The sequence below is a fragment of the Hydra vulgaris genome, chromosome 02, assembly GCF_038396675.1.
Source record: "Hydra vulgaris chromosome 02, alternate assembly HydraT2T_AEP".
In the NCBI taxonomy this organism is placed as follows: domain Eukaryota; kingdom Metazoa; phylum Cnidaria; class Hydrozoa; order Anthoathecata; family Hydridae; genus Hydra; species Hydra vulgaris.
In genome coordinates, this window is record NC_088921.1 from 47788034 (window position 1) to 47814798 (window position 26765).

The 26765-nt window shown below is 25.5% G+C and overlaps 1 protein-coding gene across 3 annotated transcripts; it reads right to left on the minus strand.

Moving 5' to 3' along the window:
- Positions 1-47: 47 nt before the first annotated feature.
- Positions 48-26181, minus strand: LOC101234411 (uncharacterized). 3 transcript variants are annotated; one of them, XM_065791162.1, is made up of 7 exons: positions 26019-26180; positions 25753-25837; positions 12933-13019; positions 11624-11707; positions 10156-10214; positions 2099-2158; positions 48-459 (listed from the first exon to the last, which is right to left on the minus strand). In XM_065791162.1, exons 1-7 carry the CDS (start codon positions 26118-26120, stop codon positions 367-369), a joined length of 570 nt encoding a protein of 189 aa, XP_065647234.1. In that variant the 5' UTR covers positions 26121-26180; the 3' UTR covers positions 48-366. The 3 variants fall into 3 exon arrangements, with proteins under 3 accessions (XP_065647234.1, XP_065647236.1, XP_065647235.1); XM_065791164.1 differs by lacking the exon at positions 10156-10214 and having other exon boundaries at positions 26019-26181; XM_065791163.1 differs by lacking the exon at positions 11624-11707.
- Positions 26182-26765: the final 584 nt, after the last annotated feature.

The following is a 26765-nucleotide window of genomic DNA, read 5'->3' on the forward strand; positions in this document are numbered from 1 at the left end:
CTTAAAAGAACGTGGGTGTTTTGGGGTGTTACACAGAAAATATTAGATTAAATTAAAAAATCTCTTCATGTATAATCATTTTTACCCCTAAGCAACATGTAAAATAAGTTTCGCAAAAAAATTCGCAAAAAAATTTCTCCGGCACTAATGGATTAAGTAAACAAAATGTACATAACTCACAGCTGCATACTCACATTGTATAAGTAAGTATTGTAGATTTGCAATGTAAACTCATACATTTATATACACATTTACAATTTTAATGACAAACGAAAAAAGTAAAACTTATATACAATATGAAATAAATTTTGATAATTTAATCAAATTATCAATATAACAAATTTATAAAACATTCATTACACAACATTATTCGATAGCAGCTCGATTACTATCAACTGCATATTCGCACTGTGTAACCATATTGTTCCAGAGAATAAATTGCTTCGACAGAGTATTTATCTAGATTGGCGAATTAAAAAAAATAACTAAATGAACAAATATACTTTTTTTTAAATCAAGTGGACACGGAAAAATCCAGTCAACTTAAAACTACGATTTCTCGAAAACCACGAAGCTCTTTATTTCAAACTATTTTTAATTTAACCTTACTTTTATAATCTTTATTTGCGTTGGTAAATTTGGTTTATGAATTAAAGATTTGCGAAACATCGCAAAAACGATTTGAAGTACGAAAAGTTTTGAAATTTTTCAACTAAAGTCCATCGATTTTATGTCGACTCATCGCTAAACACACAAATGTACCGAACTCTACATAGCTAAACACACAAATGTACCTACATAGATATTAATAAGTTTAAGATTACTCAAAAATCGAAAGAAAAACTGGAAATGGATGAAAAAAATGCTTTCCGAAAATCTACAAAGGTAAAGTCTCAGTTCAGTAGCAAGAAATCAAGCTAAAAAAATTTTAGACTTTATATACTTATGTCTAAAAAGTGATAAAAATGCTGGAATCAAACCATTTCATAAGATAAATGCAACTAAGAAATGCTTAGATGAAAAGATTAAAAGAATTCGACAAGCAAAAAACTTGGTAAAAATAATGGCAGATAAAAATATGAACATAATCAAAGACGACGAAACATATAGCAAAAAGGATTTTTCACAACTTCCTGGTTAACAATATTACTGAGAACAAAGATAAACCTGTCGATGATGAATTTAAATATATTCAAATTTGCATCCAAGTTCTTTGTATGGCGAACAATTTGCAGCCGTAGCATGATGTTTCAGGTTTCGTCACTGAGAAGACTTTGAGCGTCGATTCCTATATTAAAGAATATCTCCAAAAATTTTTTTGCCATTTATCAAAAAGAACAAATATCGATTTATGTGGAAATTGTTCTTAAAGATGCGAATCCATTATTTACCTTAAACAGGTGGAGTGGCAAAAAAGTGGGTTTATGCAACCAATAAGGTGACAGTAGAAAAAACCCGCAAAATGATTGCATTGACCCGCTTAAAAATTCTCTAAAACATCTCTTGCAAAGAAACCTACACCAAATATACAAAAGTAACCCATTTAAAACCTTATAAAATTTTAAACCTTGATTTAATCAGTTTTTTAAAAGGGCGGATTTGCTCAAAACGTTTTGCGCAAATCCGCTCTTTTAAAAAACACTAAATCAATTATTGTACACATATATAACTTAAATAGAATTTGAAATAAAAAACGTTAATGGTTTTAGAGAAATCATCATTTAAAGTTAACCGAATATTTCTGTTGATATTTATGAGAGTAATTCAAACATTTTGTACTCCTTTAATTTTTTTAATAAATTGTCATTTCAGCAGACATCAAAGGCGCAACAAATAACGCTATTAATTAACATATAGTATCTTCGAGTCAAATACTTTTTTTCACAAATTTTTATTCACAACTACAATTTACTAATTTATAATTGTGGATAAAAAATTTATAATTTACTTTGACTGCTGCTAATTAAGTTAAAAGTAATTGTGGATATTATCATACACGGTCATCGGTTCTACGATATCACTTTAGAAACTGCGCTGCCTCATACAAAACTTTTAATATAGACTGAATAATACGGAGATAAAATTTTTAAAAAGATACAATTGTATTGTAGCTGACTAGCAGTTGCTCTAATCTTGCGCAAAAATCTTTCAACTCCGCCTAAATTATAAACAAAAAAAAACAAAACATTTTTTTATTGGTAACAAAATAATGCAAAGATCTCCACTATCCTAAAGACATTAAAACAATTTTAATAAAACAAATATATTAGTCTAGTTCTTTATCAAATATTTTTACAAAAAATATTTTGGTAAACAGAAATTAGCAATGACAAAAAAAAATTAAAAAAGTACGAATAGAAAAAACATAATTAACGATTAACACGGTGCACAATTTTGTAGGTAGACAAAATGGGAAAAAATTTTAGTTGTCTAATCTTAAAAACTTATTTAATTTCAGTTTCTTTATATATTAAGAGAAATTTATTGATAATTTATTTCGATTAAATACCTTAGTTACCAGGACTCTGAGCATTTGAATATTGAAATTTGAAAAAAAAAAAATTATAAATTAATTTTAATAAATTTGATAAAAAATTTTTATTAAAATTCTTTATTTAATAAATAAAGTAATTTTGGTGACTTCAACGTTGTGCGATATTTCAATTACATCTGCGTTGTCAAAACACAAAATTAGTACATATTATTTTAGAGTATTCAGAGATAAGAAAAACCATTGCGTGAAATAAATTTGTCATAGCAAAAATAAATTTTGAGAAGTTTTTTTTTAAAATCTGTAATTTTCAAAGTATAACTAAGATAACAATCTCAGTTATACTTTGAAAATTACAGATTTAAAAAAAAAATCTTCACGAAATTTATTTTTTGCCGCGCTATAACTAATAAATGACGCAATTTGCAATGTGCTGTCTAGTATTTATTTGAGCATAGTTTATAGACTTAACTGGTTTGGAAACTCGGTGTTTTGCGTAAAAAAAAACTCATTAAGGTGAACGCTGTGATCACGTGACATTGACGGTGCACAGCACAAAAATTTACTATGGCTTCAGAGAGAGAAGACGATGACTATTTTTGTAATAGTGACCTTATAATGCTATTGGAAAGTTTTGAAAAAGATATTGAACTTCAAAATTATACTGAAGCTATTGTCGAAGATGTTAGTACTTTTTCCTAGTAAGATAAAAAAGTGAAAAATGTTTCTTTATGTAAATTATTTACGTAGCATAAACAAACATTTGTTTTTAGGTTTTTTTATTAGTGATCAAATTAAGCGAAAGATAAGCGATTGAGTGACTGATTATATTTTGTTTTTTAAACATATATCTTACTTAAAACTATTTTTAGCTTAGCCCTGGATCCTTCCCATGTAATGTATGCGTTAAAGTTTTTAGAAGTAAAGGAGGGCTGAAATTGCATATCTCTAAAAAGCACCCCAACAATATTATCGTTGATGAACCTGCTAATAATCCAGTGTTTAACACTGAGATTTTGTTCTCACTACTAAAAAAAGTGTCTTGCAAGATTATAGAAAGCTCAATTTATGGTGAAGTTGTTAAAAAATTTCAGATTGACCAGATAAAAGATGAGATTCAGTTTGATAGAATAATTGAAACTTGTAGTAAAATTTCTCTAAAAAGTTTGAATGAGTTTTATGCTGATTATTTTGGCAGAATAGTAATCAACAGTAGGCAAATTTTTAATTGTGATGCTGAATATGAAGATACTGCTACATTATTATTAAGCAAACTTGCTGACAGCATAGCATCTTATTATAGGGCTAATATATCTAGTGTCAGTGATAAAAAGATATCAAGTAGACAAACAATATGTGAAAGGGAAAAGTATGGCTTGCAATATCTAGGAGGTTACTGCATCCACAAATTAAAAAAAAAATCCAAAGTTTTCGAACAAATAATGACACTGCTATACAACAAGCAATATCAATATTAAAAAGCTGCCAATCTGAAACAAAAAATATTCCAGACCAAAAACTTATCAATGCTCTTAGCCGTGGAGGACTCACTGGTATAACAATTGAGTTTGAGCAAATATTAGTTATAGCAGAAAAAGCATTTTGTTTATATACAGAACAGTCAGAATTAACTAAAAGCATAGACATAGATTTCTTGACAGAAAAAACATTATATGATCAAGATATAGATGAATATTACAGGGTTATTCTTGAAAGCTGTGATTTAAAAATTGAAAAAGATATACAAAAATCTACTTTGTGTTCGATACTGAGATTATATTTTAGAGTTCGGAGTCATTCATTTGTCAAAGACATTGTTAATAAACACAAAGCAAAAAAAAACAACAGGAGAACTATCTAAAAAAGGATTACGTGCTAATATGAAACAATCACATAAACTGAAAGACAAATAATATATATATATATATGTAGTTTTATAAAAGTTTTGAATACAAATAGTTGTTATAATATAAGTAGTTTGTAAATCATGTTTTTTTTCTCTTTCTTTTTGGTATAAGATCTTCAGACACATTTATCCAAGACTTTTTTTTTATATAAGAGCCTCTAGTATTTCCAGTGTTAAGCGAAACACTTCTTTGGATGCGTATTGCATTAGAATTGTATCTAAAATGTTTAGCATCAGGGTTATCTGAATGTCGCCCTATTTGTCTTTAAGCACTGAAATATTTCTCTAATGGATCTTGATAAAATCTATTAGTAAGTACATAAGACATACCATCTGCTAACAAAAACTTTGTAACTTCCACAATTGAGTTACATGTCATTATTAAGCCTTCATGAGTCTGATGTGAAATGAACATTTTAGCCTTAGCCTCATAAGAGTATTGACAACTAGAAGTATTGTCCACTCTTTCATCTATAGATCTTTTCCAATCTTTAAAATAATCCAAAAAATCATTTAAAAGGAAATTAAATCGTAAATCATTTTGGTCTGTGTATTTTTGAAGGAAAGGTTTTATATTAATTTTATGTTCTTCAAGAGATCTACTGTTAACACAATCAAAAAACATGTCCATTTTTTCACAAAAACTAGCTGTCTCTTTATGTTCCTCAGTTCCAAAGGTTTTCAAAACAGATGCTATGGTTTGACTTAAAATTTGGGTAGCTAGTTTTACAGTCATAGCAGAGTAAGAGTTTATGTGTATGTGCTCATTAGTTAACTTAGGCATAAGTTTTAAACCATTGTCTAAATCTTCATAATACAATTGAGTAATGTGCTGCCACAGTAAGTATTTTCCATTGTTCCACAAGTAGCGTGTACATTTTCCTGCGCCAGAGTTTAATAAACAATTTCGAGCAGTTTTCATCAGGTGTGGTGGGTCTGCTACAAAGTATATGTATCTATATTTGGCATACAAATTTATTGTTTTAAAAATAACAGGAGTAATCATATCTCAGCCACTACAGAGACAAGATAAAGATTACATCTTTTTTCTAAAATGCATACTGCATCCCAAAATAAACTAAATAGCTGCATTGCCCTTTGTTCTTCTTGATGTTCCACAGTTCGTTATACTACAATTAGCACCTGGCATATTATCTTCATAAATTGATCAACACTGATCAATGATGTACAAAAAAAATCACTTATAAATAATCACTACAGATAATCTGTGAAATAAAGGAATAATCTGTTTGCAATATCACTTAGCAATAAACGCCGTTAAAAAGTTTGTGTGCACTGTCACGCTTCATTTACGCTCTATTTTTGTGTCAAAAGGTTAAACAATAGATTTTAAGGAGTTTCCAAACCAATTAAGTCTATAAACTATGATTTGAGCTATATAATTCTTCGATCACGTTTCCATTGATTGCTCGTCCCCGTTTAGATTTTATGTTTTAATTTGGTTGCTTTGGTACTTAATTAAATATTGTTAAATTTGAAGACGTTGATTTTAACATGCTTTTCAACGATTTGTTAACTTGTATAAAAAAAAGTGGAAATCTGCAAACTATACTGTCAAAAATTTTGAAAAGAAGTTTGTGAATTGGCTTGAATATTTAATTGTCAGAAAATGAATATTTAATTGTCAGAAAAAAGACAATGAACCAACTAAAAATAGACGTGGTTGAAAACACTCACGTGTAAAACTGGTTTTGAAGGTGCTACTGGCCAAAGCATTTATAAACAAGTTTCTTCAGAGCCTGACATAAACAGAGATTTAAAACGTGAAGAATCGTTATTTCTTACTTGCTGGGAAAGTTCAAATAATATTATCTGAGAAAACTAGCTCATACCAATACTGTTCAGTGTGTGTTGTCTCTCCAAAAATATGAATAGTCTTGGTATCCTTAATATAGATTATGCTAAAAGAATTTAAATATAGTCTTTCCAGTCTCCATGCATGGATTCGATTATTTGGGATGATTTTGCACATTGCATATAAAAAAGAATTAAGAAAGTGGGAAGATCTAAGGAACACAAAGAAAAGGTATCTGTAACTAAAAAAAAGATTCAGACTGATTTTATGAACAAAATTGGACTTGTTGTTAATTTCCCCATAAGTGGTGGTTCTGGATGAAGCAATGATGGCAATACTTCAAGGCGTGCTTTATGCACCATATGAACAAACAGCTGAAATTATGGGTACTGATCAAAACCTTATATTCAGATTTTATATTATACTGGTAACACTATCTTCAGGATATGAAATATAAAATTTAATTAAAATTCAAGGATTATTGTTTTGACACTGTTAGATGATGTGTCTCTTTATCCATGGTATTACATGGTTCAATCTGTGCATAAAATATTAATACATGAACATGACATAATTAAAAGTCTTACATTACTCATAGGACTTATGCCAGAGAAAACTCTAGAGGCTAGAAATAAAGTCTTGTCACAAAAATTTCAGAAGAAAAATATCCAGAAGAGCAACAAATACTAATCTGATGAATAGACTCCTAGTTTTCAGTGATCCTGTTATTTTATCACTGTGAAAATCAACATCACACTGAACAAATCACAAAACATTTCCTTCAGATGTTTTACAACTACTTAAACAATCTTCAAACCACATTATTGTTCTATAAATTTTTTGATGTAATTTAAATTGACAATATTTTCTTGCACTATTTTTTGTTTTTATTATCGCTAAAACAATAATTACCTAAATATGTAGTAACAGTCATTCATAATAGGTGGGTTGAAAATCCAATAAAATTTATTCAAAAACCAATTTACCCCTTTGTAACTAAGGAAATTATCTGGTAACTAAGCAATATAAGTATCCATAGCAACTAAATAAAAAAAAATTATCAATTTTATAAGAAGCACAATCTCATATTGGTACTCATGTCAAACTTAGTGAATATAGCACTTATAAAATATCTGCAAATACCAAAAATAGTTTGTTTGCTTAGCAAAATAAAGGTATCCATAGCAACAATATAAAAAAATAACACCTTCATAAGAAGCGCAGACATCATTTTAGTGAATATAGCCCTAATATTATTCAAGTTATGAATTTTGTCCAGTAAAAGTGAATTCTAGCCCACTGTGTGGTAGCTACAATTAGTATGTATAGTGTAATATAATATATATATATATATATATATATATATATATATATATATATATATATATATATATATATATATATATATATATATATATATATATATATATATATATAGTATATTAGTGGTTTATAAAAGTTATTTTATAAAAGCTAAAAATTTCTCAGCTCATGCTATCAACACAATTAGGAACGATAGTCAACTATGTACTTTAGATCGAGGAGGCTATGTTAGTTAATCTATGTCCTGCTATAGCAGGTAACAGGTGGCAAAGGTGTTTAAAATACTGATTAAAATTTATTAAATTATAAAGCGTAACATGTATAAAATTCCATATTTATACTATTACATAAATACAGTTACAATTTTCTGAAGTCAATTTTCTGAAGTTGTTTATATTTCATGTCTTGTCATATTGAAGATATTTGTTAAAAAACATCATAAAAATGACAATATTGTTTTCAAGCCTAATCATGCTTTTTTACATTTATCACATAAAGTAGAATCTATCTAAAGTCCAAAAATAATTTGTACCAAAAGAGCATAACCCAGATGAGTAAATGTTCCAGACGGTTTGAAACTTTTCTAAACTTGAAAGATTGATGTTCGATAAAAATTGGCATCCTGATAATTTTTAAATTGTGAGGTAAAAATTAATGATAAAAAATTAAATTCTCTAGCCCATCAAGAAAAAATTCCTCTTATATGTCCACATTACTCATATAAGAGGTACTCAATAGCTTGGCAGTTTTAGAATAAGCTTGTAATATTTTTCCCACATTTTAATTATTTCTATTTCTTCAACTATTTGAAAATGTTCTCAAATATCAAGCACTTGCTTCTAATTGTCACCATTAACATTACAAAAATATGAATGAAAGATGAATAAATGATTTATGTCTTTTAAAATGAATGCACTTGAACATACAATTAATATAAATTGTAAAAAACTAAAAAAAAAATTTACCTTAAAGCTTGCCTTAAATTACTTTAAATAATTTTAACTAAGGGATAGTCTATAAACTACGCAAAGCTAAATTTCACTAATAAACAAAACAAAAAAAATAAAAAGTTTTCCTTGCAAAGCCTTAAGATAAATGAAAAATTAAAATAGATGATAACTTTAATGAAAATTGCAGCGTAAATAAGCTTAAGATCTTTTTAAATAAATTTAGCGTTGCATAATTTAAGGACAATCCCTAAGTAGCCTTGTGTAAGTATTGCAAGTGACAACATTCAGGTATAATGATGGTAACAGTTCATATGTCGAAAATCTTGCAGGAATATAACTAAAAGTTACAATAGGCTTGCAAGTATGATAATGGTAAAATTCTATTTGAAAAGATTGCAAGAATAACAATTTTAAACTTTGTATTACATTAAGCTTGCAATTATAATTGCAGTAAAACTGTATGATAATGATTGTACAACATTAGACAATTATAATTGCAGTAAAACTGTATGATAATGATTGTACAACATTAGACAATTATAATTGCAGTAAAACTGTATGATAATGATTGTACAACATTAGACAATTATAATTGCTGTAAAACTGTATGATAATGATTGTACAACATGAGGCAATTATAATTGCTGTAAAACGGTATGATAATGATTGTACAACATTAGGCAATTATAATTGCAGTAAAACTGTATGATAATGTATGATGTATGAAAATAGTAAAAATGCTAATAAACTTGTATATGTTTGAAACCAGATAACAAAGTAACAAATGTAACACCTCACAAATCTTATTAAAAAGTTGTTAAAAACCAGTGTAAATATCAAAATTTTTTATTAAAAAATTAAAAAAAGCAGTGTAGTATGAAATGCACATGTACACTGATATGTATCATAGTAATTTTACACTGATGCACAATTACAATCATACAAAACTATGGAAACAATGCTCATTGCAACCAAGGTAACCTAGCATGCTTATTATTATATTTAACAAATAAATTTGAATGTTTTTATTCACTTTTTTATGAGAATTAATAATAATTAACTTAAAAATGTAAACTTCCTTGCACATGTAAAAAACTATGTAAAAAAAATCTGTTCAATAAATATTAAATACAAATATTATATGACTTCAGTAAAATTAAATAGATTGTTTTTACTATTGTTACTATTTATTTATTGTTATTATTACTATAGTATATTAGTTTTATGTATTTTCTAGTCTTGTTAGGCATTCATAAAGTATGTAAGCAGTAAAATTACTGATTCAGGACACCTCCTTGTACGCACCTGTATGCTTTCAACAACCCCTCCCCCCTCATCTGCGTACACATTATTTTTTACAAAATCAACCCCCTTCCCTTTTCTAACACCTAATTTTTCAAAGCAAAAAAACTTTTAGTAAACTTGACATTTTTCTATTACATAACATAAAACTGATGTTTTAAACTCGTGAAATTCAATGCTAAAACTTGTTTTTGAGTAACCCCCTTTCCCCATACCTGCTTACGTACTTTATGAAAAATCAATATTATTGTATGAATTTTATAAAAAATTAATATTATTGTATGAATTTTTATTACAAAAAAAATTAACAAATAACAATTTGAAAAACAATTTTGTATTATATAGTTAACCAATGTAAATAACATACCTCTTGATCAACTTGAATTTGCATTAATGGTAAAAGTTTCTCTGAATAAATAGGAATATCTAAAACAAAGTGTTTGATGGAGAATTCAGCCATTTTGAAACTTTAAATAATGCTACACAAGTTTGTGACAAAAGTTGCACAACATTGTTATGCGGTAATAGATTAGACTATTTTAATCTTTAAATTTTTATTACAACACAATAAAAGTTAATTTTTCTTGTTTTAATACAAAGCAACTTTTATTTTATGTTAATGATTTTTATTATTTATATTTTATTATTTTAATTTATATTATTATTTAGAATATTTAATAAATAGAATAACAAATATTCAGAATATTTGTAACAAACTCTAAAAAAAAAAAAAACTTATTTCTTATACATTTATTTTATTATAAAAAAACTGTAATAATATAATATAAATTAAGTTTGTTAACCTAATTTCTATTGCTTTAAAGTAGTTTGAATAAACAAGTTGCACCCCTGAACAAACATACTGTACCCCTGAATAAACATGCTGTACCCCTGAATAAACATGCTGTACCCCTAAATAAACTTGCTGTACCTATTAATAAATATGCTGTACTCCTGAATAAATATGCTGTACCCCTGAATAAACACGCTCTACCCCTGAATAAACATCTAATAACATTGTTACTTTATGTTTATTAAATAATAATTAACAACTCTCTTGAGCTTTGGTAACCTTAACAATACAAACATTTTTGTCTATGATTTAAAATAACTTTTAAAAAAATTTAAAAAAAAAGAGGAATAAAAAGAAGTTTTAGAATTTGTTAAGACCAATTTGTTCGTTTGTTTTTTATTATTTTCAAAATTTTAATATATTCCTAATATTTTATTATTTTTAAAATTTTAATATATTCCTAATATTTTATCATTTTTTTAAATATAATAATAATATAATAATAAGTTATACAAGAGAATTACTTTACACATCAAAGATTGACGTTGAAAGGGAAAACTCAATTAATTATTTACAATTTTTTTAAAGGTAAGCCAGATGTTGCTTTGGAGAATAAAAAAAAGATGTTGTGACATTTCTTATTAGTAACTAAATAAAAATACATTTTTGGTAAGTTTTTATGGGATTAATGAAATCAGTTTATCCCTTTTATATAATGCTTCATAACAAGGCCTGATGTGTACTAATTATGTAAAAAATGATAATGATGCCCACAAGTGTAAGTGTGAGCAAGTGTGTGTAAACGAGTGTATGACATGTGTGTGACCGAGTGTGTGTGAGCAAGTGTATGCATATTGTTGATGGCGACTTTAATCTAGTTGTTCTGGCATTACAATTAGTTCTACAACTAATTGTAATGAACATTGCAACAACTAGTTTTTTTAATTTAGTTAAAAAGGAGTTTTTTATTTCAGCAAATGAACCATAAAAAATATTTAAAAGATGTAAAAAAAAAAAGAAGAGTTGATGGAGTTTTGTTTACCTTTAAGAGAAGGATGATTAACTACATTCTGAAGCTTTTTAAGTTCTTCCAGATTCTTTGATAAATTACGAATATTTTCTTCATCTAAATTGAAAATTATAAAAAGGCTAATGAAAATTTTTTTTATATTAATAAATTGATTTTTTTTTAACTATTTGCGCTTAACCAGGAGTTGAAACAAGTGCTAGACATTGGCATTCCCCAACCTGTTTTTGAGACCTGTCTAAGGAGGGGGATGGTCAACCAACCATAATTTATTTTTTCTGATAAAATGAACAAAATAATTAAATGCCCTCTTCTACCAGGTCTTAAAAATGATCCAAAGCTTGATATCTGATATATTATATATATTAAGAACAGATTTTGTAAAATTAACTTATCTTAATGTTATAAAACATTTTAAAAATACAATCAATATGTCTCTCCTTTAATTGTTTTACTAAAAATATAAGAAAATTTGAAGCAATTTGCAAGGATTTTGCAACTTACCTATGCTAAGTGAAATGAACATATTTACAATGTTTGCTTTTTTGTAAAATAACATTGTTAAAAAAATAGAGTTAAACTAGAACTGTTGACATCCTTTAATCAAATTTAAAAATGCTTTAAACAATAGTAGTTAAGATCAATAATTGACAATAAAATATTTACAACTTAAACACAGAAACCTCTGCTTTTAAATTTTCTTAAAGAAAATTTTTCTTAAAGAAAATTTAAATTTTCTTAAACAAAATACTTTTAGCTGAATAGTTTTAGCTAAAAAAAAAATAATACAGACATACATAAAATAATACTGACTACATAATATAATACTGACATACATAAAATAATACTGACATACATAAACTAATACAGACATACATAAAATAATACAGACAGACATAAAGTTTATAAAATGCATAAAAGCTTATATGAAGATCAGATATTACATAATGTAACAATCTGAGTAATGATGGACAACATAATGATCTATATAATGATTAACACACAAATGATCTGTGTAATTATGGACTCACTAACTATCTGTGTAATGATGGACAAACTAATGATCTGTGCACTGAATGCAAAAATTATCAGTTTAATGATCTGTGTAATAATGCACAAACTAAAGATTTCTGTATAATAATTTTTATAAACACATATACTGTATACAAATAAGTGGTTACATTAGGTAAGAGAAAAATAGCAAAAGTAATTTTCAAAAATTTTACTACCTGTTATTTTAAATATACTGACTGCAATATTAAAATTATTATAAATATTAACATTATTATACATTATAACAAAAAAAAAAAAAAAATTTTTGTACTTGCAAGGATTAAACTTGTTTTCACTTCATCAGTAAGTTTTATCTTCTTGATAAATTCTGTATCTAAAAATTCTTGCAGCTGTGGCACTAGAAACGATAAAAAAAACAACAACGAATAATGAACGAATTAATGCTTAAAAAAAGCTAAAAAAAGCTAAAAAAAGCTAAATAATGCTAAAAAAGCCCCAGGTAACAAAAACTACTTTTGTATAGTACCCTTCCCAGTATTCCAACATTAAAAATGGAAGTGAAATAATTCTTAATTCTATTTTAATGTTGAAATACTGTGTAACACTAGAAAATTAACTACATTGCATCATATAACATCTTTTTTTTTTTCATTTTGCTGATTGAATATTTCTGATGGAAAAGTTAACAAAAATAAAATTTTCTTAGTTTTATCTTAACTTATTACATTTGTAAATAGCGCTAACATCAAATGTAATTATCGTTCAAACATTTTTACGTAATCATCACTCAAAATTCATAAGCGGTTTTTATGAAGTTAATTTCTTTTATCTTACCACTTAAACGATATCTTTAGACTTTTTAAATATTAAAAAAAATGGCTTGAGTGAAATGGCTTACGGCTTATGTTAAATGGCTTAATCCGTACATAAATGGCATGTCATTTTACATTTTAAAACATATATATACTTAAATATATATATATATATATATATATATATATATATATATATATACATATATATATATATATATACATATATATATATATATATATATATATATATATATATATATATATATATATATATATATATATATATATATATATATATATATATGAATTAGGGTGTCCCAAAAAACAACATTTTTGAAAATAATCTGCTCTCATCCCCTAAATGTGTTTGAAATTATATAAAAAATTCAAAAATATTATTTACTTCGAAAAAAAATTGTTATTTATGGTTTTATTACATTAAAAATTATGTTTTTTAACAAAAAATGAAAAAAATGCATTTTTTATGATAATTTTGATTAAATTTTTTTTTAAAAATTTAAAAGTTTTCAAAATGAATATTATTTTTGAAATTTTTATATAATTTCGATTCATTTGAGTACCAAGTTGACGTATTTTTGAAAAACTTTTTTTATGAAAATGTTAGGGACCCATTAAATATTAGAGGCTCTTGGGGGACCCCTTAAAATATTTTTTATTTAAAATATATATATATATATATATATATATATATATATATATATATATATATATATATATATATATATATGTATATATGCCAACATATATATATATATATGCATACATATATATATATATACATAAATAAATGTACATATATATATATATATATATATATATATATATATATATATATATATATATATATATATATATATATATATATATATATATATATATATATATATATATATACACACATTTATAAATATATATATATATATATATATATATATATATATATATATATATATATATATATATATATATATATATACATATATATATATATATATATATATATATATATATATATATATATATATGTATATATGCCAACATATATATATATATATGCATACATATATATATATATACATAAATAAATGTACATATATATATATATATATATATATATATATATATATATATATATATATATATATATATATATATATATATATATATATGAATATATATATACATTTATAAAGACATTTATAAATAAATATATATTTATATATTTATAAACATATGTAAAGATATTAAAATATATATATATATATACATATATATATGTATGTATATGCATATGCATATATTTATATATATATATATATATATATATATATATATATGTACATTTATATATGTATATATATATATATATGTATGCATGTATATATATATATGTTGGCATATATACATATATATATATATATATATATATATATATATATATATATATATATATATATATATATATATATATATATATATTAGGGGACCCTTGATTAAGTGAATTTGTATTATTTTTTAAATATCAAAATGCATACCCCCTGTTTCTTTTTGAACTAGACTTACCTAGACTTAAATACAAAACTTTATCTTCATACAACAACATTAATGCATGCTGACAGAACTCTGAAGATTTTGAAAATTGTATTTATGAAGCTAAATCAATTGAAACAATTATATTTGATAAAATATTTGTTAAAAGAATATAAAATAACAGATTATTTAAGGCAGGATATTTTACTTTGAGGGTCCTTTTTTTTTTACAGTTAGGATACAAATTTCTATGCTCTTGCACAGTAAGAAGCAAAACTCTCTTTCCAGAATTAAGCAAACTCTCTCTTTGTAAGTTCACTACAATGTTTCCCTTGGTATGTTCATTAACTTCATCATCAAAGAGTGATAAAACTGCAATTTCTTCTGACAAGTACCAGGGGGTGAACAGATTCTATTATTAGCCTTGTCATGATAAGAAGCCAACACTCTCTGATTGCTTGGAGGGGGCATTTGAGCTTGAAAAGGATCTCACTTCTGCTACAGCGTTGGGATCATAGTGGCTGGTGAACTTTATTTCAGATAAAATCCAATTTTTTTGAGCCAATCGTTATCACAATAATTTAGATCTTCCTATATTTATGAAGTGATGTACTGGACGAGTCACCTACCCTTCATCTTCTAGGATTAACTCTTATTCCAATCGTTCTTGGAAACCGTATATCAAATCTGTTGCAAAATTAACATCTGCTAAGGTAGCACCTCTTTATCATGCTCAACACTTTCTTACTCCGGATTTTATTCTCTATCTCTATAAATCTCAAATCCGTCCTTGTATGGGATACTGCTGCCATATCTCGGGCGATTCTTCTATTATATAACTGCAATGAATTTTTTATGGAATTTGCAATTCGCGATCACTTAATTTGCCCCTTGAATGAATAAACCAATGTCTTGAATAGTGATCGACCGAAATTGGAATTTTGCCGAAACTTCGGTTTCGGTTCATTTTGGTTGCAGTATTTCTCAACTGAAACCTAAATTTCGGCAAAATTTTTACCGAAATTCAAACCGAAATTTTTTAAAAGTAAGAAATAACGTGTTTAAAGAATGCTCTTTTGATATTTGTTTTATTAAGAGTTGATTTGTTGTTATAAATGAAATGATATAAATTAATAATTAAGAATAATAATGTAAAATGTTAACTTGTAATTAATTGAAAAAATAATTTTTGAAATGTCAACAAAATTTTATTAAAACAAATTAAATTTTTCATAAAAACGCTACAATGTTTTCAACAAAATTTGTTACAGAAAAAAAACGTTTACATTTTATATGAATGACGTTTATAGAATAAATTATAGAATTAGATTATAAGCGTTTATAATCATAAAATATGCATAACTTTATAAATTAAAAAAATAAATATATTAGATAGGTATATATATATATATATATATATATATATATATATATATATATATATATATATATATATATATATATATATATATATATATATATATATATATGTATACATATATATATATATACATATATGTGTATATATATACATATATATATATATATATATATATATATATATATATATATATAAATATATATATATATATAGATCTATAGTTTGTTGTCTTTGGGAAGAGCGGAAGAAAAAAAGTGATTCTTACGCCAACACATACGTCACTTTTAATTACTTTTGACTTTCGTCCAACATTTGCGTGTTGGACGAAAGTAAAAACCATTAATTTAATTACGAATAAATCGTTTTTTAAAAAAACCACAAAAACGCAAATTTAATTGACCAGAATGTTTTAAAAACATTCTGAATGTTTTTAACAATATAAACAATGTTTTTATTTTTATTTTTTTTAATAAAATGTTTTTATTTTTAATTATTTTAATAAAATGTTTTTATTTTTATTTTTTTTACTGTAAATCATGCGCGGAGTGTTACTACATCGACTATCTTATAGCCTGACTCGCAAGGGAGTGCTGCTACATCGACTGACAAATAGCCTGACTCGCAAGGGAGTGCTGCTACATCGACTGACAAATAGCCTGACCCACAAGGGAGTGTTGCTACATCGACTGAGGGTTTGGTTGGGGCAGGCAGTCTCTTAATTAATAAAAAAAAATAATTCCGGTCTTGCATCTTAATTTTTACTTTTTGTCAACAAAATATGGAAAAAACTTTTGGACAACATCTACGGGTTGTATATATATATATATATATATATATATATATATATATATATATATATATATATATATATATATATATATATATATATATATATATATATATATATATATATATATATATATATATATATATATATATATATATATATATATATATTTAAATATATATATATATATATATATATATATATATATATATATTTCAAACTGAAATTTTGGTTTGAACCGAAACTTAAAAAACCACCGAAACCAAAGTTTCGGTTAAAAGCAAGATTTCAGCCGAAACCGAAACCGAAATTTTTTGATCACTAGTCTTGAAGTGCTCATTTATATTTGGCGCTATTTTTGATCCTATAATAAGAAAACAAAACAAAATCAAAAATCCTGATAATAAGAAAACAAAACAAAAAAATAAAAAAATAAAAAAAAGAGGCAAGTCTTAGTTTATAGCACATAAAATAATGTGTTATAAACTAAACAACTATCTATTCATTCCTGCTAAAACTTAATGCAACAAAATTAGTAAAAATTTCATTTATAAATCAGTTTGGAATAATTAACTTAAAAACATTTATCTTTATGCAAGTCTATTAAGCAAAACACAAAACAAAAAAATTTAAAAGATGAAAATTTGGTTTATATCTTCTTATATCTTTTAGTTATTTTCTTTTAGGATAACTTATTTTATTTTTTTAGTTTATGGTTTTTGTTTTCATTATTATATAGTTCACTTTTGATTTTAAGTGCCATTAAAATGCCCGAAAATTATCAAACTATTTAAAAGATGTTGGTCAAGTCAGCAAAACAATGGTCGTATATTTCTGAACAATGCCATGAAGAAGAAACGCATTGAATGGGCTTTGAAGTATCGCGAATGGACAGCTGAAGATTGGTTTTGGGTAAGTTTTTACATTTCCTGATGTATTTTATTACACTTACTGTACTTTTTACTAATTTATCTACAAGTACGTGTATTAAGTATGAATATTTATTGGTTAGGGTTAAATAAAAACTGAATAGCAAAATGGTTAAATAAATTTTTTGTTTTGTTTGTTAAGGTCTGCTTTTCGGACAAGTTGTCGATCGAAACCATGCTGGAAACAGTGCCCTTTGTTCGTAGACGTTGCACTGAACGTGATTTAAAGCCTGTACAGTTTCAAAAGTGAAACATGCTGACTAAGTTATGGTGTGGAGTTGCATATCCGTGTTTTCGTTACAGGACAGCATTATATTGCCGAAGGTACTATGAGACAAGATCAATACAGAAACATCATCAAGATCAACTTTATCCACAAATGAAGGAATGGTTAAGACAAGGGAGAGGAATATTTATGCAGGATGGCGCTCCATGCCATACTGCAAAATCAGTGATTGGGTTTCTTCATGCTCTTGGCATAGTTGTTTTGGACTGGTCAGGGAACAGTCCTAACCTCAACCCAATAGAGGGATTGTGGAATGAACTAAATTGCAAAGTTTTAAAGATGCCCTCCACTAACAAATGTGATCTGATAGAACGTTTGATATGAGTATGGCACCACGACGAACATTTCAAACGATTTGCCTCCGAATTTATTCGGGGTATGCCTAGAGGCGTTGCTCAGGTCATCAGGAACAAAGGGGATCAACTCAATACTAAAGACTGTTTGATGATAAACACTTATCATTTACTAATTATCATACATGTACATGTAGTTATATACCCTACATACTTTTGTGCAAGTATTGCTGTCATTTTGCAATAAATTTACTATTCAAAACGTTATTTTGTTCAAAAATTAAAAATTTCTAATTCATTGTCTAGCACTGTACACTTTTCTTTATTTCAAGTAACTTTAAGGGTACCACAAGGTTCTATCATTGCTCCTGTATTGTTTCTCATCTACAATATCAATCTTCATGAAAATTTTACATCTAAAGTGGCTCTATTTTTAACTGGTTAGAACAAGCAGCCAATTTTTATCTGATCTCTCTTTTGTAACAGCTTATAGCTTACAGTGGCTTATGGATTTAAATTCTGGACTTAAAATTCACAATTTTTGTTAGACAACAAAACTTATTTATTTACTGCAAAAAAATACTTCAATAATGTTGGCATTTCTATATTGATGAATAACAACCCTTTTACTCTCAGACAAAGCACATTGTAAATGTAATTAGACCTGCTTTATCTGCCAAGCTTGAGCCACTCTCCCATTGTTGTAAGGTTGCATTTCTTTCTTTTTTCTACAAATACTACCATGGTAAATGCTCAAATGAGCTCTCTCTATTATGATAAACCAAAATCTCTATTATGATAAACCAACACTCATTCTTATTTGGCTTCTTATTCAACAAGTTGCATCCTTTTACTGTATCTGTCCCTTCATGCTATAAAAACTTTTATTAATCCAGTTTTTATCCTTGCACATTAAAAAAACCTTATAACTCTTACTCATCTTCATGTTTTCTTTTTTTATACAATCTACATTTTTTAAGTCTTCAGTTAACCGTTTCCTAGTATTTAAACTTATTTTCTATTTAAAGTAACTCATAACTTAATAGTGGTTGCTTGCAATCTTGTTGGAAATAAATTAGAATTTAAAAATATATAAATATATGCCAGTATTTAATAAATGGTAAATGTAAGCATAAAATGTATAAAGTATTAAAAAAAATTTTTCTAGCCCCGGCTATCAACCCCTGCTAAATCTTATAATTTTGCTGGGGCCAGAAAGTGTAAAAAGTCTCATGAAATTGATTCAAATGTCTTCAATTAATGTTGGATCTAATATGATAAAAAAACTTATTTGTGAATCTTACACATGATTGCGCATATATAGCAAATGTACTGCATGCAAAGGTATAAAACAGTTTGAAAAACACTTGCAAACAGTTGATACATTTGACTTTTAAGTATCCAGAGATGAGTGGAGAAAACATCACACATATCAGTGATGTGTGATATGTTTGTTAAACACCTATTTGTAAAAAAAAACCAATTAACAATTTTCATTAAATTGAAGGAAGTTTCAATCAATACTGATTCTGAAGAAGGTAATCCAAGTTGACTGGGGTGAAAACACTAAGTGTTTTTATGATTTAAAATTTGATTTTGTTCAAATGCTATTTTTACATGATTGTAATTAAAATTTATTGTATAATCACCAAAATTTAAAAACTAATTTTAATTCCATCTTTTTGTTGCGTCACTGAATGTTGCATCACTGAACTGTTAGTTTTTTTCTAAAAAATAATACGATACAAAAACTTTGTTGTTTGTGGATTTTATAATGATTTCCTAATTGCTAAAAGATTAAATTACAAAGAAATCTAATTAGTCTAGTCAGAAACAAAATTTTAGAGAAAATTCCACTTGAAAACATGCATATAAAAAACACTTTTTCCGTGTTGTGTCACTGAATTATAATTTTTTAATAATTAAGTGGCTAAATGTTTAAATGATGTTAATTGATGAAAAAAGTAAATCATTAAAGTTTCAAAGCATTATTCCAATATTTAGTAACAGCTCCATTAAGTTTACTTTTCAATGGGGCCCTAAAATTAAAAAAAAAAGTTCCTTGAAAATAGGTCAACCTGGTACTCAAAAGAAGGAAAATAATATAAAATTTCAAAAATACTAATTGTTTTATAAAAAATAAATTAAAACATTTTTATTTTTATTAAAAACTTGTAAAAATGTACTTTTTTTATTTCTAATTAAAAAACGATAGGTTTTGTGCAATTAAATCTAAAATAATAATTGTTGTATGAAATTATCATTTTTTTTTTTAAATTTTTATATAATTTCGCTACTTTTAAGACCCAACATGACATACCTTTGAAAAAACTTCTATTTTCAAAATAAAAGGGACCTGTTAAAGAGTAAAGCTAATTGAGCTGTCCCTAAAACACATTATTTAAGTTTGCAATTTTGAACTAATTTTCCTGATCACAAACCACATCAAATCAATAGGTAGCCCAAATAAAGTTCAAAAATTATTTTTTTTATATACAACTTTGAAATGGTCTACTGTATAGTTAAGAAACTAATTTGCAATGTATGCTAGAACCATGATAAATTTTTTAATTTTTTTCTTCTTACGTTTATTACGTTTCAGGTTTTTGCTTTTAAAAATGCTTGACATTTCTCAATTCTTAGATAATAGGAAAATAAGAAAATAAATTTATTTGTTTGCTATTTATTTGTAAAACATACTATTTGATAATAAATTTTGTAATGATGGAAAAAATTAAATAAAAGAATTTCATCGTTTCTTTTATAAATGTATTTACCACATTTGATACCATATGACTGAAATTGTTTCCTTTATAATGCCCAATTTCCAACATTAATATAAAATACTAGAGATAATGAACATAACAATTGCTCTGTTTAAAAAATGTTTAAAACTTTTAAAATATTAAAAAACTGAATAAAATTTTAGATAAGCTTTTAAAAATTTCATTAAAAATTTTATTAAATTACAAAGCTCACAAGCTTTTGGAGCATCGCCAATAACAATTGTTCATCAGAAAATAACCTATAGGTTTGCACAATTTGCACAAATTGGAGAATCCAACGAAAGTGCAGATTATTTAAATAGGGTTAGTGAAAACAACCCCTTTTATATTTGAATATTAATAATAATGATTTTTTTTACATGAAAAACTTTAAAAAAATTTTTTTTTTACAAATAAATAGCAGTTAGTTTTCTCGCTTTCCTTTGCATTGATAAAAACAATAAAGTTGAGTAAAAACATTTGAAAAACCAATTTCAAAGTTGTCCATATTTCTAACGCATATAATAAAGTGTTTCCATAATATACTGACTGACAAAAGTCTCGAATAAATTTAATATCAAAAAATGTTTTTATTTTTATTAAATACTTATCTGCTTTTTTTCCTTGACTTGTATCAATTTTGGTAGTGTAAAATAACAAAATGTCCGAAAAAAAAAAGCAGTAAAATATTAAGGTATATTATTTTTTGACAGAATTTTTTTTTAATTTTCATTTATTTTTAGTTTATTTTATTTAGATTTTCTATTTTGTATAGTATTTGCTTCCTTTCTTTGAATATTGCTGTTTTAAATTAATGCTGTTTGAAATTTAATGCCATTTAAAATTTAATGCCGTTTGAAATTTAATGCCAATGCACAAAAAATCACTGGCAAGATGGTCTTTTTTAAGTTAGCCTGCGCGATTTAAAAAATTCATTTTTTCCTCCTACTTAAATAAAATTAAAAATAGCGAAGAGAATGCTTTGAATAAATAGTAGATAAAATAATAATTAAAAAAAAAACAGGTAAAAAAAAGCATTTTTTATGAAATTTTAAATTTTCAAATCTAAAAATTAAAAATTTTCAATAAATTTTTGAATTTTTAAATGATTATTTCTTAAATTCTAATTGCGGCTTTGCAACTACAAATGATTTTTTATTTTAAAAAAATCAGCGAGTAACAAATTAAAAAATTAAGTTAATTTATTTACTTTATTTATTAAAAGTTTATCATTTTATTAATGATTTTGTTGTGAAAGCAAAGATTATTTTTCCAAACATTTATTAAAATTATATCACTGTATACATCATTTATTAAAAGCGATTTAATTTGCATTATATAAAAAAAAGTTTAACATACATTTTGTGCAAATTTTTGATGCAGTCCTTTATTTAAAATTTAATTATGGGTAAAAAAAAATGTTTAAGAAGGAAAACCGAAAAAAAATTGCTATAAAAATGAGCTTTTTATTTTAAGAACAAATAAAATTTAAATATTGAACAATATTTAGTAATATTTTTAAATAAACTTGACAGTTAAGTTTAATTTTAATAAACTTAATATACTTTTCAAATCAAAATTAAATTATATAATTTTTAAATTTAAATTAAAGAATTATCAGAATAAAACTATATATTTTTATTAAATTAATTTTAAACTGAATCATATATTTTTTATCAGAATTAAATTATATTATCTTTGCTTCAAGCCTAAAGTAAATGCATTTTTCAAACAAAAAAAATCAATTAATTACAATAAAATAAAAATAAAATAAAAATAAATTAGTAATTAGTGAATAGTATTAGTAAATAGTGCTTATATCTAACATAATTGTATATCAAACTTTTGTAACAAATATTTTTATATAAACATAATTAATGTGACTTTTTTAAAATTAGTTACTTCTTTTATCTTACTGCTTATAAAATAATTTAAAAGTTAAGAAAATGATAAAAATTTGCTTGACCAAAATCGCTTACTACTTACATAAAATTACTCAAGGCGTACGTAAATCGCTCTATGCATAAGGCTTTAAAACAAGGCCTGCTATTACTAATTTTCAAAATAATATTTCGAGGGATAAATAATAAATATAATTGATCACGTTATCAAGTATCAATTTATTTGATACTGAGGATATCAAAATTCCCTACATATATTGTATTAAAAATTAAAAACAGAGTTCTATCTATAAAGGTTTTTTAATTAATTACTTTATATAATTAACAGATTGAGCAATATCAAAAAAAATGAAAACAGAAATTTCCTTACAATTTAGAAAAAAGTTATTTAAATTCCTTGTAAAAATGTTATAACACTGCATCAAAAATGCTTATAAAGCATACATTTAACTTTTTTGTCATAAGGCAAGTGAAAGGTATATATTTTTTAATAATTGGTACTTAGAAACTTAAATCTTTATTTGTCACAAATAAAAGCGCTGGGAAAGTAATTAACTTGAGTTTTTTTTTTTTTTGCACCAAGTAATATTTTTATGTTTGTTAGAAATTTTTAATATAAAAACAAAAGAATCAGCATGGTACTACTTGAAGCTTAATGAACCTAAATCTTATTGACAGGTGAAACCAAAGAGATTAACTACTAAAATTTTGCTCCTGGCTGCTATTGATCAACATGCTAATGAAAGGTTTAATAGAAAGATTAGCATTTGTCCATTTGTGAAGCAGTTTTTGTGATTTGTGATTGAGTTTGTGAAGAGAAACAATAAAAATTGAAGGAACACTAGTTATAACTTCTACTGCTGTAGATAAATAGCTATTCATAACTCACATTGGTCTACCTTATTACTTCTCCCAAGGATAAGGCAGAACTATATTCAAAAAACTATTTTGAATTTAATGGCCATACTCTAATAGCTTGTGGTCCAGACGACATTTCTGTTATAGTCTTACAAAAGTATTCTCCGCAACTCTCTTTAATTCTTTTTAAACTATATAATAAATGTTTGTTTCCATTGTTTCCAGCAGGCAGCTGGAAAACCTTGTTTTCCAGCTGCCTGCTGGAAACAATGGAAATCTGTGGTTCCGATTTTTAAAAACCGGAGAGTATTCTAATCCCTCCAACTATCGCCTAATTAACTATGGTCCAATCCCACTATAACTAGTAAGGTCTATGAGTCTTTGATCAACATATTTCTAACATCTTGAGTCTAATAACTTACTCTCAGGCAATCAATATAGTTTTTAGTCTTCTCTACTGTTGACTTGCTAACTGCTGTAACTGAAATATTCTATCGTACATTAAATGGAGGCAGTGAGGCAAGGGTTATTGTATCTGACATATTAAAAGCTTTTAATAAAGTTTAACATGCTAGTATTCTCTATAAGGGAAAGTTTTTGAGATTATTAGATCATTCCTTTATAACTGCAGACCTCTACTTTATATCTTATTGGATTTTTATTCACTACTGATCTCTTGTGAAAACCATATATACAATCCATAGCAAAGTTAGCAGCTGCTAAGGTTGCTTCTCTTGCTCTCTATTATCTTACTCCTGATTCTATTTTCTACTTCTACAAATTTCTTATATTTTACCATATGAAAATGTTATCATATTTGGGGTGGTTCTTAAAATGATGCTTTTTCACTTCTACACAACGCCCAAAAGTGCACTATAATAGTGGTTGGACTTGCTCTATCTGCTAAGCTTGAGCCACTTTTTAACCATTGTGAGGTTTTATATCTTTCTCTTTTCTACAAATATTATCATGGTCGCTCTAAAAATCCTTTTACTGTATCTATCCTTTCATGCTCTAAAAACTTTTACTCGTCTAGCTTTTTTTCCTTGCGCTTTAAAATATTGAAACTTTCTCCCATTTTCATGTTTTTCTAACTTATTCAACATCAACTTTTCAAGTCTCATGCTAAACAATTCTTTGCTCTTTAACTCTATTCTTTGTTTTCAATGAACTCCTGACTTAATAGTAATTGCATGCAGTCTTGTTGGCAGAGTATTAGTTTAAAAAAAAAAAAAAGCAAGTAATATAATTAAACACTACAAAACCTAACTGAAAAAAATAAGCTAAGATTGAAAACTAGAAAATTTATATGTAATAATTGCACTTTTTCAGCCAATGCTTTTACATAACAAATTATTGACTATTAGGTTTTTAAAAACCTCTATCTCTTTTGTAGAAATATTTAAAAAGTATAATTTATCATTATGATTTATGTAAATTATCCTTTCAGACATATTAAACAAAATAGGTTTAACTTTTTTATTAAAAAAAAGTCTAATATATAAAAAATTATTTTTAATAAAGGTTGATATAAATTTTTACAAATCATTATAATAAAACATACATTTTTTCCAGAGTAGTGTTACTACTAGATGCCGAGTTTCAACTTCCTTCAAAGTGCATTTTGCTTGTTCAACAACTTCAAATATCTACAAGAAAAATCTATAGTTTTTATATAAGCAATATATATATCAGGAGCTATTCTAGATCGTTTTCGACAGCGCTAACCGTATTTGGGTGCCACCCAAATTTAGAAACTGAGGACCTATTTTTTTAACAACAAATATTGTTTTTTTATCAAAATGTATATATATCAAAATTATTACACACCTTACAACTTGATGTTGAACAGTTTGAAAACACTAAACAATGAAGTTTCTTAATTCTTTCATCAAGACAAGCAATGTCTTTTTCAAATGAAGTTGCACTCATTACACGTTTTACTTGGCAAAGTTTATTTATTAGACTAATTATATTTATATTATATGATTTAAATAAACAATTCAATACTAATGATCAGTATCTACACACAAACACACACACACACACACACACACACACACACACACACACACACACACACACATATATGTATATACATACAAGGGCTATTTATTGGCGCCACCCAAATTATAAATTGAGGAACTGTTTTTTTTGTGAACTAAACTCAGATATTCAGCAATATTTCTGCTGAATTTCTATGGGACGGGGATACTGCCGCCCAAATTTTTTTCCTAGAATAGCCCCTGATATATATATATATATATATATATATATATATATATATATATATATATATATATATATATACATATATATTCATATATATATATATATATATATATATATATATATATATATATATATATATATATATATATATATATATATATATATATATATAGATAGATATATATATATAGATAGATATATATATATATATAGATATATATATATATATAGATATATATATATATATATATATATATATATATATATATATATATATATATATATGTAATATGTTAATAACAATCATCGCTTTTTATTTCCTCATTTAAAACTCATATTCTACTT

Coding starts and splice junctions, on each gene's coding strand:
- LOC101234411 (XM_065791162.1), bottom strand. CDS start 26,120: ATGAGTGCAACTTCATTTGAAAAAGACATTGCTTGTCTTGATGAAAGA. Junction 25,838..26,018: donor GTTCAACATCAAGTTGTAAG/GTGTGTAATAAT, acceptor TTTTTCTTGTAG/ATATTTGAAGTTGTTGAACA. Junction 11,708..12,932: donor AACAAGTTTAATCCTTGCAA/GTACAAAAATTT, acceptor TTTTCAATTTAG/ATGAAGAAAATATTCGTAAT.